Source organism: Perna viridis, chromosome 3 (assembly GCF_037379345.1).
Source record: "Perna viridis isolate PV_CMFRI_1.1 ecotype Kerala chromosome 3, ASM3737934v1, whole genome shotgun sequence".
NCBI lineage: Eukaryota > Metazoa > Mollusca > Bivalvia > Mytilida > Mytilidae > Perna > Perna viridis.
This window is the reverse complement of record NC_142447.1, coordinates 11,659,091-11,676,621: the sequence shown is the minus strand read 5'-3', so window position 1 is coordinate 11,676,621 and position 17,531 is coordinate 11,659,091. Positions and strand designations below refer to the sequence as shown.

The window sequence follows — 17,531 nt, the reverse complement described above, 5'->3', positions numbered from 1 at the left end:
ACTGAATTATTCTCCTGTACGCATGTAAAAAACTGTTGCTATGTTATGGTCCCTTTTATCTTTGGATGTATGATTGAAGAGTAGTATAATGTGACTTTTTTGGGGCACAATAAAAAAAAATCAGTATAAGATTATTTCGTACATCAACACTTAGCAAAAAAAAAAAAACACAAAAAGTTTGTTCTTATGATGGAATGTAGTATTGAAAGAAAATTGTGAAGTGTAAGATGTAAAAAAATGCATAAAATGTTAGTCCTTTAAGTAGCAGGGGCCATCTCTCATTTGTATTTAAACACTTCAAGGCTTGTATTATATATTGGTTCGATACGTTTTTAGATACATATTGCACTAAGTAAGGTTCATCAACAGTATGGATGGAAATATAGGCGTAGTCATATGCTCAAAATAAAGGAAAACATAAGTCAAGTTTCTCCTTATTAAGAGGTAAACATCTTCAGTATGTATGTAAGCACTGCAAAAGGCAATTAAATAATATTAGTTTAGTACTTTTTTGAGTTACGCAACCAATATTAAGATCAGTCCGTTATGCATCAATAAATTTAAGCAATAAAATAAAATCATTACATTTATTAACATTCGTACCAAACTTCTTCTGTTTCTAAATCCTTCAAATATACTTCAAACCAACATATTACTTTTTTAGTTATTAATTTCCATATACACATATTTTTTTTTACTTTAACCCACGCAACATCTTACATCTTCAGTTTTCTGGACCTTTTTTTTTGCTTGGAGATATTGACATGATTCTTGGTATATAAGTTCATCATGATAAGTTACAGGTCAAGTTTAACCTTCACACAATTTGAAATTCATGTTTATATAAAAGTCTTTTGCAAAGATTACCTCATTCGACCGTCGACTTCCATCAGTGAAGTAGAGGATAAGGCGTAAATAAGAAAAAATAGTGTTACTCATACGTTTGTGAAAATGTAAAAAAACACAACTATATTTTGGTGTGAATTAACCTCAATTGTTTTCTTTTTTTTCTTGTTAGTTATGTTCTACCTAACAAGACTTTAATGTTTAGATACCAAGAAACGGATCGAACTCCATTATATAAGCTATATGTTCTCGGTCATTATCTTACTAGTTAAGTTTACACACATGCACAGGCTATTGCTGCACTTCATGAAATGCTTGCATACTAGACAATGATAATATTAATACTGTCAAGATACAGAAATTAAAATTTATTTTTAATTTATATTCCTTTTTCATTATCTAAAAACTTTTCATTCCCTTTTGTCAACTTTTCTTTCATTTATGGCAACAGCTTTTCAGCAACTTCGACCTAAAAGGTCTGAACTTGTCAACAGACCGGACACTCTTTTGTCTTGATATGCTGTGGTGTCCTCAGATTAAATATTAGCACGCTCACATTTGGTATGGATAGCGCACCGACAATTCCAACAAGGTGTACCCAATTGCAAGTTCACTCTGCTTACCATCTATTCCGGTACAACAATTCTGACTACTTCAAACTAATCAAGCCATGTTCTATCACTTTAAATGTGAATTTGACTACAAAAATTGAAAAAAAATCACGCAACAGCATTAAAACATGATTTTTTAAACCCTTTATACTTTTATTCCCAATTCTTAGTTACATTATACATCATTGATACTCAAGAAAAGACGGTACACCTAGATCCAGATATGTAGAACTTGGTAGAGATTCCTCATACTTTGTGAAAAACGATTCCAAATCATCTTCCAAAGAAAAAGATGTTTTCAAAATGACGTAAATATGTTGGACAGTTTAACGTTTTTTTTTTCAACAAATGGTCGGCATTCTACTGAAAACAAATTGTGATCCTTTACTCGCCGACCAATTCGTCCACTCTCATGAGGATGACTTTTTAGCTGATCTCATCCAAAGGGAAGAACATCTTTTAGCCAGATCCTTTGATCACAATTTCCGCTATATAGATGACGTATTATCGTTAAACAACCCTAGTTTCGGGGATTTGAGAACTTGAGGTAAAGGATACTACAGACATAATGAAGTCAGCCTCATCTTGACCTACACTTAGAGATCGATGGAAAAGGAAAACTTGATAAAACTATACGACAAACGTGATGACTTCGTTCCGCATCGTCAACTTTCTTTTCATTTTTGGCAACAACCCTTCAGTAACTGCGTACAGATTTTTCATATCACAGCTCATACGTTATGCCAGAGCTTGCAATAACTACGCAGACTACGGTGTATCCGTCTGCACCATGGCAACTAATTTATTCAATGTGTCATAGTTTTCCTTTCCTCTTTCGTCTACCCGGACTTGACTTTTTATGAGCAACTTGACGGGTATTTCTAGAAAAGCAGAGGACGCTTACCCTACGGGTGCACCTGCTCCATGCTTCCACATCAAAATAGACTTCTTATATATATTATGTATGTGATATTTATGGACAACTATTGACCAAACTTTACGACAAACGTGATGATTTTTCATTCAAAATTGTCAACTTTCCTTTCATCTGTGGGCAACATCCCTTCAGCACCTGCGTAATGAGTGTTCATATCACAACTCATATGCCAGAGCTTGCCGAAACTACGCAGACTTTTTGTATTGCACTAGAATTCTAACAAATAGGCTTCTGGAACAGGGTTATATTGCTACAAGATTGAAGTCATCACTACAGAAGTTTTATGGTCGTCATCATGAACTCGTGGATCGTTATGGTGTATCCATCTGCACCATGAAAACTGATTTATTCAACGAGTCATAGTTTTCCTTTCCTCGTTTGTCTAACTTGACTGTTTATGAGCAACTCGGCGGATGCTTCTAGAAAAGCAGAGGACGCTTACCCTACCGGTGCACCTGGTCCACGCTCCCAGTTTTTATTGGAGTTCGAGTTGCTCATTTACTTTTGTTACTTTGTATGTATGATTTTAGTTACTTTATGTTCTTTGTTGTGTATGTCTGCTTTCCATGTCTGGTCTTTGTCCCTGGATTGCATTCTTTTGATTTCCGCTATAACATTGGTTCCCTTGATTAGTCTTATATAAAGTGGGACAGAAATTAAATATTGAATTTAATTTTGTTAATTTGTACCATGAAGATAGATTTTATGAAAATACAGAATATAGTGTCTGGTACTATATATAAATAATTTAATAGACAATATCGAAAAAAACACCTTGTCTTTTGTTATCCCTATACATAAGGTAAGGACATTTTCTCTTAAACGTTTATATCTTAAATCAATGCAAGGATCATATCATATCAAAGTCTTTGTCTGTGTAAAATTAACTGAAGTATATATTTGTTTTTAATTTCGAAAAACTGCCAAAATGAGAAAGGTAAGTCGATTTATAATTTGCAATAGAATCGATGAGAAATTGAATCATAAGGATTGTTGTAGTTGAACAAGATTGGCAACATTATATTAACCTTCTACATTCAAGTGATTTTGGCATGCACATGTAACTGCTGTTCGTCGTTTCTATTGATACGAATTATTTATACCTTTTAATTGCATGACTCCGTAGTGCCACACACTTGCAATTACAGGTCTATGGTAGTCTTTACAGAGATGCAAACTTTACGTAAATTCAAGAAATCTGGAAGACTTTATATCAACAAGTTTAAATACAGGCTTAAAGTTGACGTTGACAAGTCTATTCTCAAACAAAAATTACAATAAAAAAAAATTATACATGCATCTGCAGATACCGCAATACCTCTTCATCTTTTTACGGACTATAATATAGCTAAGTATTTTACTAAGTTTATATCTTATAATAAATATTCCATGGTCAATACATTAATACATTTCAAAGCTCCTTTTAAATCATTTTTTAAATATTTTTTCACTGTCAATTTGACAAATTTCACTTTTAGAATAAAATGGGAAAATTGAAGATTAGATGACACATCATATTTACGCCTTTTTTGGTATAAAGTTAAGAATTCTATTAATGAATTATGGTAGAGTTCTCACAGGATATTGTCGATACACAATTATCTGCGACTGAAACAAAAAGTATATATTGGAGATCTTATATGACCCGAATTAACTTTAAAACGTTTACAAGTAGATAAAAACTGAAAAAGAGGAAAGAAGTGTATGTATCAAAGTTGCTGAAATTACTTAAAAACGGACCAAAGCTTTTTATCTGTTCAACAAATAAAAACTACGAATTGTATAGTTAAAAATAAACTATTCCCTGTCCTTTAGTGCCTTTGAAATAGACATAAAAATGATGTCACTTTTTTCATTTACAGAAAAAAATATACAACAGTCATTCTTTAAATCACTACTACTAATGCATTGGTCATTTTATCCAAATCAAAGTTAAAACGGGTAAGCAATGTTATAATCCACCATTTTGCATTGTAGATGATGTTGAAGTTATTTAAATTTGTCAGGAAATGGTTTCTGTTTATGATAACTGTTCCTGAACTAGTGTACATTCTTCTTCTGGCTTGTTGTAAGTACTTCACGTTTTTATTAAACCACTACTTGCTAGGTGTGGTGTCCGTCCTTCCTTCGTTCCGTTACACAGAGGGGCGTCGTCCATTTCTAATCCGTTACTTCTACATCACCTAACGGAATTTATTGAAACTTTCACAGAATCTTTAATTACAAATTCTCATTGTGCACCATTTATGTAAGTTTTATTTATTTTAATTAAAGCTGCATTAGCTTTCATTTTCGTAAATTTTTGTTTCTGTTGAAATATACCTTAACTTTGAATTATTTCTACTAAATTGTACTTTTCCTGTATATAACTTCATTTGATATCCACAAATAAAATGCATTAAATACATGAAGTAGGTGTTTATATATTTATTGTCTTGCAAGACAAAAAAAATCGACCGAGATAAATCCGTATGCATGTGACTTCTTGTGACTTTAATCAGCGCATGTGCTGTAAGCGTTGCCTCTTAAATAACAAATCTGATTGCAAAGCGAAAGTGATTTTTCAACGGTAAGGAAGACCGGCGGACTCAAGCAGTAAACGAAAAAAGTTCGAATATAACGCAAGGATCCTTTCGAAATTTACCTATTGTGAGATAATGTGGTTCAACTATGGTCATTATTTATTTGAAAACTAATCAAGAAGTAGTTGAAATAAAATGAAAACAAGACACGTGATTACCTATGTATCCCTTATTGTTATTTTTTTTACAAAGGGTAAAGTATTGTTAACCCAGGTGAATGTCCTGTCGGCGATCTTCGGAAGTAATGGCGAAAAATAATTAGATCAGAGCTAATGATCGTCTCTGATTTAAAAAAAACCCTTTGTTTTCACAGTATTTTGTAGATATCATCGACATTTATTGTTTCAATTGCATTACTACTAACTTATTTCATTGAATCAGCAAAATTCAGTCGAATCAAAATTGGACAAATTTGGCAGCTAATGCAGCTTTAATATTTAGATTAATTTCGAATATAGTGCTAAATGGAATTTGTCATTTATGAAAGAGGACATTTAAAACCCATCACTTATCCGTTAGTATTGAACATATTAACCAAGCTTATGTTGCTGATATTAAATCTGTCTCCCAAGTTGTGACGTGGCAAAACCGAAAATATGAATATTAAATAAGTGTTGCCACCACAGGTACGTGACCACAGGTACGTGTGTACAGGATACCCACATGGTGTCCCCATAGGGAGGAGTCTACTAGAGATTTTTTTTTTGTATTTTTGCTTTGTTCTGGCATGAACATTATTGACAATAACGGGGAAACACTGAAAGATGGGATTTCTGACATTTGCAGGTCGACTGATATGTTATAGGGATAAGGTAAGTCGTCTCAAAAACAAAATTTTGGGGTACTCATTGGGGTTTTTGTATTAAATGTTTAAATGTTTCGTGCAATTCCATCCACCTGTGACATCACCGACCCCTTCGCTTTCGTAATGAATAGATTTACGTAGTAATGCGCTAACAAGTAAGATGGTAGAGTTGCCAGATCCCATTGGACTTCTTATATGTATTATATACTTGGTGTGGCTGTATTTGTATACCTTTGCAGATCCTCTACTGTCTTACCCGATACAATCAGAGGTTGTCATATTTAGTTATATCATGTGCTAATGTTCACGATCTAGATTTACTTACAGGGAAGTATCACTCGGTTAACGAAAGCATTATTCTATAGCCAAGTTGGTCGATTGGTCTAGAGCGTTGGACTTGGTGCAGACAGTTTTGCAAAAGATATCAGAGTAAAGATGGGGTCCACATTCAAAATATCGCTTACGCTGTTATAAGTTTAATATTTTTGTGAGTTCAATGATAATACATGGCATTATTATTCACCACTATAAGAAAATGTGTCGCACACAAGAAAGAAACCAATAATCAAAAGACATTGTATGAAAGCTTATGAAAGCTTATTTAACTTAATATTAACACTTTTGGTCAATTTTGAAAATTGGTTACAAACACTTTGAATAGTCAAAGGACAGAAGTTCCATATCAAACATGAACAAAGAACAATATTTAAGGCAATTTATTCTATTCTGGAATGAATTGATTTATTTTAGTGATCGAAGTATTTGTTTAAGAGTAATCAAGGGAACCAAGGTTATAGCGGAAATCAAAAGAATGCAATCCAGGGACAAAGACCAAACATAGAAAACAGATATACGAAGTAACAAAGGAAATGATCAACTCAGACTCCACTAAAAACTGGAAGCGTGGACCAGGTGCACGATAGGGTAAGCGTCCTCAGCTTTTCTAGAAACACCCGCCGAGTTGCTCATAACAAAGTCAAGTCTGGGGCAGGTGCTGAAGGGATGTTGCCCACAGATGAAAGGAAAGTTGACAATTTTGAATGAAAAGTCATCACCTTTGTCGTAAAGTTGTGGTCAATAGTTTTCCTTTACCATCGATCTCTAAGTGTAGGTCAAGGTATGACCTGCCCTTAGAGATATTGTTAAAAATATTAACAAAAGTTCAGGAGTTGTGACATTAGTGTTAATCACCCTTAGAATTTTAAATACTTGACTGAAGGATATTTAATGACGTAACTATAGGTAAATACCTCTGCCATGTTGGTTTAATTACTTGATTTATATATCACATATTTAAGGCCTTATCTTTAATAATGAAAATATTGTACAAGTTGAAAGTGATTTTTCACCTATTTTGGTACAAATTATAATTTGTTCAAGTGGATTTTGGACAAATTATAATGTGAACAATGGCAACATACACATTATAATTTGTACAATATTTTCTTACAAATTATAATTTATATGACATTACAACTTGTACACAACATATGTATATTGCGAAATTGCCTTTTAAAACATTGCGATCAAAATATAACCCGACAAATTGGAAAGGCAATAAATGATAAGTACGTGAACACAGGAAAAACACACAAAATAATACGGAGTCTCTGAGTTCGAAACAATGCCACAACGAACTCAATACAAGGAGTTGACATAAGATCATAGGATTTTGAACCACGACACAAAATGGGAAATAGTTTGAGGTTCTTGTATTTTGTACGTATCGAGACTTATAATTGATGGTATGTTTATATGTTTAACTTAAGTGAATGTGTTTGCTAACCTATATACAAACCGATCACATTGATAAAAAGATGAATTATGGACCCATTCAGAATTCCGTTACCCCAAAAATGAGTAGGACCGAACTCAAAAGGATTAAAATAAAATTTTGAAATGCTAAAATGAAATATTATTGACACATGTATAGTATTAACTCGCACTTCTGGGAAAGGTAGTTGTATCATATTTGTTAAAGCAATATAAAACATCACATTTGTTCTTCCATATTTTGTGATTACGCATGTTTTATTGTGTTTGTAGTGAGCTTAGACTATTATATGTTTAGAGATGGTTGGATAGAAAAAAAGATAAAGGTAAAATATTCACGGTTAAAGATTGGAAAAGACTGTCTTTAATTGTTTTTAACGTTTAAAAACAAGAAACTGCTACATTGCTAAAAAATTCACCTCGAAAACGTCAATCATATCTATATACAACGCGAAAACTTGACAGATTTTTGAATGATGAATTTGCAATGTTCGAAATAAGTCTCAAAACAGTAACTACCAAATATAATGATACCATTTTTCATGGGATATGGATGCGACCTTGTTAGTGCATTTTTATGGTATATTGATGCAATCTTGTTAGTGCATTTTTATGGTATATTGATGCAATCTTGTTAGTGCATATATAAGTCTAAAGGATTGTACAACGATACCGATAAAGATGTTAATACACTATAATAAAATATATAATTTTCAGTCAACAAATGACCTTCAGTGCCTTAAATAAACTGAGTGTGTAACAGAAGGTCATTTGTAATTTTTTTGTTTGTGCTGCGTCGTCATGACTCGACGATCCGTTAAGTTTTCTGGTTGGCAGATTCCTTTAGACTTAAATAATTATTAATTAGACTTACAACTGACTGTTATCTCCATTTTTAGGATATGGTATTTTAAAGCTATTTTATCATAATTTAGACTATACAAGACTTCCTGTTTTTTTACTGTTTTTTTTTACATTTAAGGGTATAGAAAGTTGTCTATAAATCCCCGCCATTTTCTTTATTTGCATGATTCAAAGGTAAACCTGCAGTCATACTTTCTCTGAATTTCTTTGTCGAGTAATACTTCTTGGTTGTGACGAGTTAGTATAATAGTATTTACCCATATTATTGTGATATTTTTGTACTAGAACTACAAATGTAGAAGCATTATTTGTACTGAAGATTACAACAAACCCATGAATTTTCGTTATAAAAAAGAATAATTGAAAGAATTATGACTTATTTTTTCATATTACTTCTATCAAAGAAGCATATTTTTTCCAGTTCTGTATATTTTCAGAACCCAGTATCACCTTATCTCCTGACTGGGGAAGAAGCTTACTCTAGTATTAACAACAGTGATGGGCTTACATTGGTCTCCGCTTATTTTGATGTAGGCACATTTATAACAGGTGATGTGACAACTGCTAGTAGATCAAAACATCACTATTTTGTTTGGATGAAAAGCTATGGATACATTAACCACACAGTGATTCTCTATACAGACGTTCATTATTTGGGAATTCAGTTTAAGAAAATGCGCTCGAATTTTCCAGAACATATGACACAAGTGTTTGTTGTACAAAAAAGTGTATTCTGGGCATTTCAAATCCAGCCAAAAATTGACAAGATTTTTAAACAAGAAGGATATCCCAAAAACTACCCGGAGACCATATACTCAGGTTATTCTTCTGCTATGCATGTCAAATATGAACTTATAGAGAAAGTTATCAAAGAAAAATTAGTGAAAACGAAACATCTAGCTTGGATTGATTTGGGTTATTTTAGGGGCAAATATGAGGGAATTACTACTCTTGAAGTACCGAAAGATTTAAAGTACGATCACATAGGATTTGGACAAAAATATCGGTATAACGAGAAAGCTTCAGCCCGAGACATTGTATACAGAGCTATGGTCTGTCTAACAGGCAGTTTGTTTATTGGACGTCCGGAGTATTTGTTACTTCTTGTTCATGACTATCGCCAAGCTGTTGAAGACATGATAGAAATGAATATAATGGCATCTGATGAGCAAGTATTGTACTATATGTATTCTCATCGGACATCTTGTGTCGTCAGAGTACCTGTGCAACTTTACTATTGCTTTAATAGAATATCATGGCATAACATTGTAGAAATAATGATACGAAAAAGCCAAAAACAGTTTAGGAATGAGACAAAATTGATGAATACGCTGCTATATACTTATATCAGTTAACCATGATAGCAATTATTTAAGGAAAACTTGCAAATTTCTGATTATAAAATAGTTAGAAGCAACATATTTTCAAGTTGTTTAATGTACCTCCTTTCTATTAGAAACAACTTTCGACTGTCGTTTTATCCTTACAATATGCAAAATGATATTTGAATAAATTATTTTAGAAAAATTACCTCTAGTTTCGTAGTGTCTCTTTCGGAGTGTACATAATTTTTATGTAATTATTATACATTATGTGATTAACAACTCCATTTACATGTATGCCGAAAGGACGATTATTTCATGTGATCTCATGATTCATGTGAATGAGGATTGTCAGTTTAAAAAAAATGAAATTGTCACAGGATGTAATGTAGAACACTTATTCGCTAATTGATCCGTTTGAAAAATATCTTTTTTCTACAGAATATTGGTATTTGCTTTAATTGTAAATCTCTTTGCAGATTCCAATATTATTGACTTTATGTTTGCTTTTTTTTTTTATAAAATTTTATTTAATGTGGTAATGTAGTGCTCGCTTGTTTACGATCATGCTACAAAAGCATACGTAATGTTCTTAGAAAGGTTATGACAAAAAAATACAAAAAAATAAATACTATCTATATATTACCAAACAGGAATTAACTTTTAAAATATTATTATATGTCATTGGTATGTTAGCTCAATACCTTCAAGATTTGGTTTTCACGTTTATACTAGATAGACAAGGTAAGACAATTCAGAAATTGGTTTTGAATCTTTAAAAAAAATACCTTTAAAAAGTGTGTAAAAGCTTTTTAACGTGAAAATTAATTAATCTACATTATGAATGAAATTAATTATCATAGTGCAATGATAAATATAAGTCAGTCAACAACAACAACAAAAATCGAGCAAAACATATATGCATGATGCTACATTTGCATCCTTTAATATTATAGTGTACTACTGAAATCGTTTCGTATCTTTTATAAAATTTTGTACAGCAATCTTTACAATCTTTACATTGTCATTATATGGAAGAAGGTTGTTGTCATATAGCAGGTTTTGTACGTTATAATACACATGTAGTTCAAAGCAAACATTCTGTAGAGACTACCTCTGAAGTTGATAATTTGGACATGTTATAAGATAATAGTAGTTGTCCTCTACATAGTCTCCACAATGCGAACAATATGGATCTTCAGTCAAGAGGTGAAGGTGCAAGTGATTATTCAAGTTGCTAGCTTCACATCTTAACTGACAGATACATATCTTTTCTGATACCAATGCTGAAGTATTCAGAAAATCCAGGCTTTCTTTATTTAATCTCTTGAAAACACCAACAGAAATATTCCAAGGATAAAGACTATAAGGGAAAATAGACACACACAACAAAGAAAATGAAACAACCAAAAACACGCACATCGAAATAAAAGTAAATGATCTACCCACACTCCACTAAAAATGGGATCATGGATCAGAAGCACGCGTAGGTTAAAATCTGGAATTCCTGTAAATATGCTGAATATGGCCAATTTGAATAATTTTTCACGGTCACTGTGTTTTCGTGCAATAGCTGAAGTAATGGTTAAAATTGGTAATTTTTACAAGGTCTCAACCCACAAATTGATTTTGCGTTTTATGGTCCCGTCCCTTTTCAACCAAAGTAGGCCAAAACAAGCATTTCATATACTATTTATACCATCGCATAAATTTGCAAGCTATGTTATGATGCTGTCGTTGTTAGTTTTTACACCCCTGTCTTTAAAGGCGGGACGTATTGTGCTAATCAGATTTCCGTTCGTCCACCGTTCACTCTATTCGCTCAATAACTCAAAAATGCTGCCACTAATAATTCTCAAACTAAGGGGATTTTGTTCCTTACATTGATATAAGCTCTCGTTTGATTTTAATAAATTTACGTTTTTCTATACTTAATTCGTACAATAATGGGTGATTTTATGTTTTTTTTTATAAACTTAAACTCAAAAACGCTTGCAGCATTGATAACAGAAGGACCTGGGCCAACCACAGGGCTCGTAAAAGTGATTAAATGCAGGATAAACTGATATGGGAGCCTCGGTGATATATGAATGGCACTTTCTTACTTGCGTAAATAAAGTAAATGATAATGAAATGCCGGAAAATTGTCCGAAAGAGTTATCAAGGGAACCAAGGTTATAGTGGAAATCAAAATAATGTAATCCAGGGACAAAGACCAGACGTGGAAAACAGACACACACAACAAAGAATATAAAGTAACTAAAATCATACATACAAAGTAACAAAAGTAAATGAGCAACTCGAACTCCACTAAAAACTGGGAGCATGGACCAGGTGCACCGGTAGGGTAAGCGTCCTCTGCTTTTCTAGAAACACCCGCCGAGTTGCTCATAAAAAGTCAAGTCCGGGGTAGACAAACGAGGAAAAGTAAATTATGACCCGTTGAATAAATATGTTTTCATGGTGCTGATGGATACATCATAACGATCCACAAGTTCATGATGACGACCATAATACCTCTGTAGTGATGACTTCAATCTTGTAGCAACATAACCCTGTTCCAGAAGCCTATTTGTTAGACTTCTAGCGCGATACAAAAAGTCTGCGTAGTTTCGGCAAGCTCTGGCAAAACGTATGAGTTGTGATATGAACACTCCATACGCAGGAGCCGAAGGGATGTTGCCACAGATGAAAGGAAAGTTGACAATTCTGAATGAAAAGTCATCACGTTTGTCGTAAATAATGATAACAAAATATATATTTTTTTGTATTGTCAATATATACATTTTGAAATCGTGTCCTGTAATGGGTTCATACATTGCCTTAGATTATCCAAAGGGATGAATGTTACATGCGTGCATATGGTTTGCCAAAGTATCGGTTCTTGTTGCTTGGGCGCATTCGCTACCACGGAATTATCTTGCAAAATATAGATTATATATATATATATATATATATATATATATATATATGATTTGTCAATTAATCAGTTCAGCAGAATATTTTATTGTTTTATTGTGGATTTGTGATAATTAATTAAATTGCAAAAATCATTATATTCGTTTAAGGTCTCGTTCTTTTAATGGTTACGCATTTAACATTAAGTTGTGAAGGAAGTAAAACTATGTGCAAAAAATATAGTTATCGTTGCCATTAAATGTTGAAGATGCATGTTATGTTACAGTGGCGTCAATTTCTTATCCTTAAAAATAATAAAAACTAGTTCATATCTAAAAGTAAAGTGGTTGCTGTCAGTTTAACACAGGATGTATTATTAACAAACCAGGATTTTGCCATCTATGCTGAGCTTTCCGTAATAAATTATCACTAATTCTCGCACTACAATGAAACTAGACAAATTAAACGCCACCTGAAAGGTATGTGCATTCTTTCAACCTTTGGCTTTGGAAAAAGGCCTGTCTTTCTCTACTTTTTCTGCAGAAAGGACATTTATATTTAAAAAAAATGTGATTTATTTAGAGTATGCTCCAGAGCAGCACTGACAAATAAATGCAATGAACACAGTTTTTTCAACCGTTCTTTCTTTTTAAAACTTAAAATAACACGCAATCTCTAGCTCATTTAGAAATTTAAACATTGAAACACGAATTACTCTAATATTGTTTTCTGAATTTGCTTTTTGAATTGTTTTCTAAATTTGCTTCAGGCTTTATGCAACGAAACCTGGGGGCGAGCGTAACAACTTAATTCAAACCGTTGATGAGATAATTATTGTACAACTATTTATTTTATTTTTCGAATGAAGTTTGTCGATGACTTAAAAGAGGTACTAGTTCTGTTTCTGAGGATTGACAATTTTTATAGTGCTTATGTATATCTTAATACGTTTTCTTTGTAAGTTTTAAATTTTGAAAAGATGAAAATTCTGGAAAAGATAGAAATTGTATGTTTACATTGATAAGCACCACGAGTATTATACGATTGCAATGATCAAAATTTCATCCTCTTATAATCGGATTGTCCTTATTTGATCCTTTCCGAATCAAGGTCTTGTTATATTTAACATTATTGCTGACAAGAAAAAAAAGGATTCATTTTGATTAACAAGAAGTCAAAACTTTAGATGAAATCTTACACGAGGAAACTAGTAGGTCAATGAAATGAACGATTGACGATACATTTTGCCCCTTTTCAGCACCTTTTTTTTTTATAAGATAATGATAAAATGGCTTCAGATAAAATGTGTAAAGCAAGAAAAGTCTTTGACTAAATCTATAGCATTTGAATTCGACGAAACAATCAAAGCAAAGCAAGGAGCATACATGACTAGTAAATAATGATTTTAAAGTTACTATATAGTACAAGTATGACCAAAGAAACTGTACAAAAAGACTAACGTGTATGTATGTATGTATGTATGTATGTTGTGTAGGTACAATATGTGAACTTAAATACTTGATAAAATGTAAATATTTATAAAGATGTACAGGGAGATCAATTAAAACAGGCTGAACAGCTGCAAATTATATTTGCAAATTATTGGTGGACATGTTTTCCCAACAACTTCACATAATTTGTGGCTACAAATCATTATTTTTGGAATATAACCCCAGAACCTGATTTATAATGACGAATGTAAGTGCATTAAATCTATCGTGGCAATTGCTATAAAGCCTTTATTAGTACCTAATGGTACTTCGAATATATGACGCATCCTGATTATCTACATTTCCTGAGATATATCTCGACAAAAATAATTAAAATTCTCAATTTTCCTCTCTACTGAAGGCAAAAAAAAAAAAAAAAAAAACATGAAGTATTTAACTTTAAAATACCGTACCATCAGTTTGATACTTGAACAATTTAGGCACACATTTACTCATATTAAAGCAAATTACTCTTTCAAAGAACGGTCTTGTATACACTACTAACTACTACTTCCATACGAAGGGAAATATTATATTATGAATTGTCGGGGGGGGGGGTTATTCGTTTGAGCGTTCTTTGACTTCTCAGCCGAAATATGAAAACAATGCTAATTTTACACAAAAAGCAATAACTTTTCTGATCCGCTTCTATATTCTCAATTGTACCACGAGGTTTTGGCAAACTGAACAATCTAATTGCTGTCTGAGGATAAATAAAGTTTGTTGTTGTTGCAAATTCATCTGTAATATGTGAACTTGCACGACTTTTAAATTTCTTTAATTAGATCAATGTATATATACAAAATTCACTGAAATATTTCAAAAAATAGCATTGCACATAGCATGTTTTTATTATAGATGGTTCTGATGGTATTCAAGGAGTTTTTAAGTAACTGGTTACCGATATCATTACTTATTCCAGTATGTGTGTATATATTATCTATGTTTTGCAGTAAGTAGTAGTAACTGTTCATTGTAATCATTTACAAGTCTTTGTAAGAAGCAGTCAAAAGATGCATTACAGCGTTCCATATCATTAGGGTAAATACTTTATATATATATATATAAACGTCTGAGAATGTGACGACTCTATTCGCTACACTGTTCCATCGGATCAAATTGATACAGGGAAGATACATAAACGTATAGAAAGGTCTGAAAAATTCCCAACGATGTTAGAATTGTCAAATTTGCGATGCAAATTTTTTGTCGTTCCCTCCGCCGGACTCGAACTCGTACCGCTGTGGCATCTATGGCACCACCGCCTGCACAAAGTCCAGCGCCCTAGACCACTCGGCCAGCTAGGCTGTATAAATAATATAGCTTTCCTCCTCGTAGGATTAATCTAGGGTTGTAACTTAGTACACGATGTATGGTAGTACCGGACAGTTCATTGAGATCTTATTATGTAGAATACAGGATCAAATTAATGATGCATGTCATTAATATTATACAAACGTCTCAGAATGTGACGACTCTATTCGCTACACTGCTCCATCGGATCAAATTGATACAGGGAAGATATGTAAACGTATAGAAAGGTCTGAAAAATTCCCAACGATGTTAGAACTGTCAAATTTTCGATGCAAATTTTTGGTCGTTCCATCCGCCGGACTCGAACTCGTACCGCTGTGACATCTATGGCAACACCGCCTGCACAAAACATATATATTCTTTTATATATGTATGTTTATTTTTTTCATATCTTCACTTATACTTTACAAAATAACATGTCGGAGTTGCATTCATTTGACTATTTTTGCAGGGCTGAATTTCTTACAGATAAGCTTTTGCATCAGGGATTTAAGTCAGTAATATAAATTATAAGGTTCCAGGTGACTGTATATGGTTATTTAGGCTGTCAGTAGACTCTGTTGGATGGTGAGGCGTCAGCCTGATTGAACTATTTTTGTCACGACATTCAGGTAAAATCGTGTTTCTTTAGATCGTTTATTGTGTTTGGTTACGGTCATTGTAGATCGCTATTTTACAATGAATTTGGAATATATAGCATCATCTCTGGATCGATTTTTTTTTAGTAGGTTTAGAATATTATTTTTTGAAAGATGGATGGACAGAAATTGAAATCAAGGTAAAACATTATATATTGTGTATAAGATATATCCAGGTTTCTTTTCACATTTATTCATGATTTGATTTTTTTCACCTAAGATAAAAAGACAATTTACACAAATCGAATAAAATTTATGATACATTATAGAGGTTGATATCGACAGATTTTGCAATTCTAAGAGATACTGTACTCAATGTGTGTTTGTCAAGCTCAATTAAATTATCAATGTACTATACTTTTTAACAATGCTTTAAAACGTTTTTCTGTTTCTATTCATAGATTATTATATTTTCAGAAACCAACACCACCTTTCCTTCTAACAGGCAAACAAGGATATTCTAGTATAAATAATAGTGACGGGCTGACGCTGGTTACTGCGTATTTCAACCTTAATAGTATAAGATCAGGGGATATAATTACTTCTACAAGAACTAAAGAAACCTATTACAAATGGATGAGGAATTATGGTTTTATCAATAACACAATGATTGTTTATACAGACTTACCTGAATTAGGAAAACAGTTTAAACTAATGCGATCCCATTTTTCAGAAAACATGACAGTGGTATTTATGGTACAACAAGACGATTTTTGGGCATTTCAAATCCAGTCTAAAATTGAAAATATCTTTAAACAAGAAGGCTATCCCAAAAACTATCCAGAAACAGTGTATCCTGAATACTCATCAGCTATGCATGTTAAATACGAACTCATAGAAAAAGTTGTCAAAGAAAAATTAGTAAACACGAAATACTTAGCATGGATTGACATAGGTTATTTCAGGAGCGAGCAAAAAGATATCTCTACTCTTGAGCCGCCGAATGGTTTTAAAGATGATCATATAGCTTATTTGCAAAAGTTTCGATACAAAAAGGAAGCTACAGCTCGCGATATTGTTTACGGAGCCATGATTTTTCTAGCTGGTGGTTTGTTTGTTGGGCGCCCGGAATATTTACTGCTTATGGTTAAAGACTATCAACATGCTGTTAAAGAGATGATAGAGATGAACATTATGGCTTCTGATGAGCAAGTATTATATTTCATGTATTCCCAACAGACTTCGTGTAACGTCAGAGTGCCCGTCCAGCGTTATTACAATGTCGACAGGATGACGCTGCAGTCTTTTCGCTACCTTGGATGGATAATGCAAGAAAATAGCCTCAAAAGAATTAGGAGTCATAGAAGTATGTTGGATCAGATGTTATACACACATACTGGTGGGCTGTGATATAAGACTTGTGGATTATATGTACAGAACATACGTACAAAGTACACATTCAAAAGAGACAAAAAGTTTAACAGTCCATCATTTTTAAATCAAGTTATAAT

The 17,531-nt window shown here is 32.7% G+C and overlaps 2 protein-coding genes across 2 annotated transcripts; both read left to right on the top strand.

Annotated features, from left to right (window-relative positions):
* The first annotated feature begins 7,268 nt into the window (after positions 1-7,268).
* Positions 7,269-9,882, top strand: LOC148621008 (uncharacterized). Its single transcript, XM_088573952.1, has 2 exons — positions 7,269-7,880; positions 8,856-9,882. Exons 1-2 carry the CDS (start codon positions 7,845-7,847, stop codon positions 9,771-9,773), a joined length of 954 nt encoding a protein of 317 aa, XP_088430078.1. The 5' UTR covers positions 7,269-7,844; the 3' UTR covers positions 9,774-9,882.
* Positions 9,883-14,327: 4,445 nt separating this feature from the next.
* On the top strand, positions 14,328-17,430 carry LOC148621007 (uncharacterized). Its single transcript, XM_088573884.1, has 2 exons — positions 14,328-14,336; positions 16,498-17,430. Exons 1-2 carry the CDS (start codon positions 14,328-14,330, stop codon positions 17,428-17,430), a joined length of 942 nt encoding a protein of 313 aa, XP_088430010.1.
* Positions 17,431-17,531: the final 101 nt, after the last annotated feature.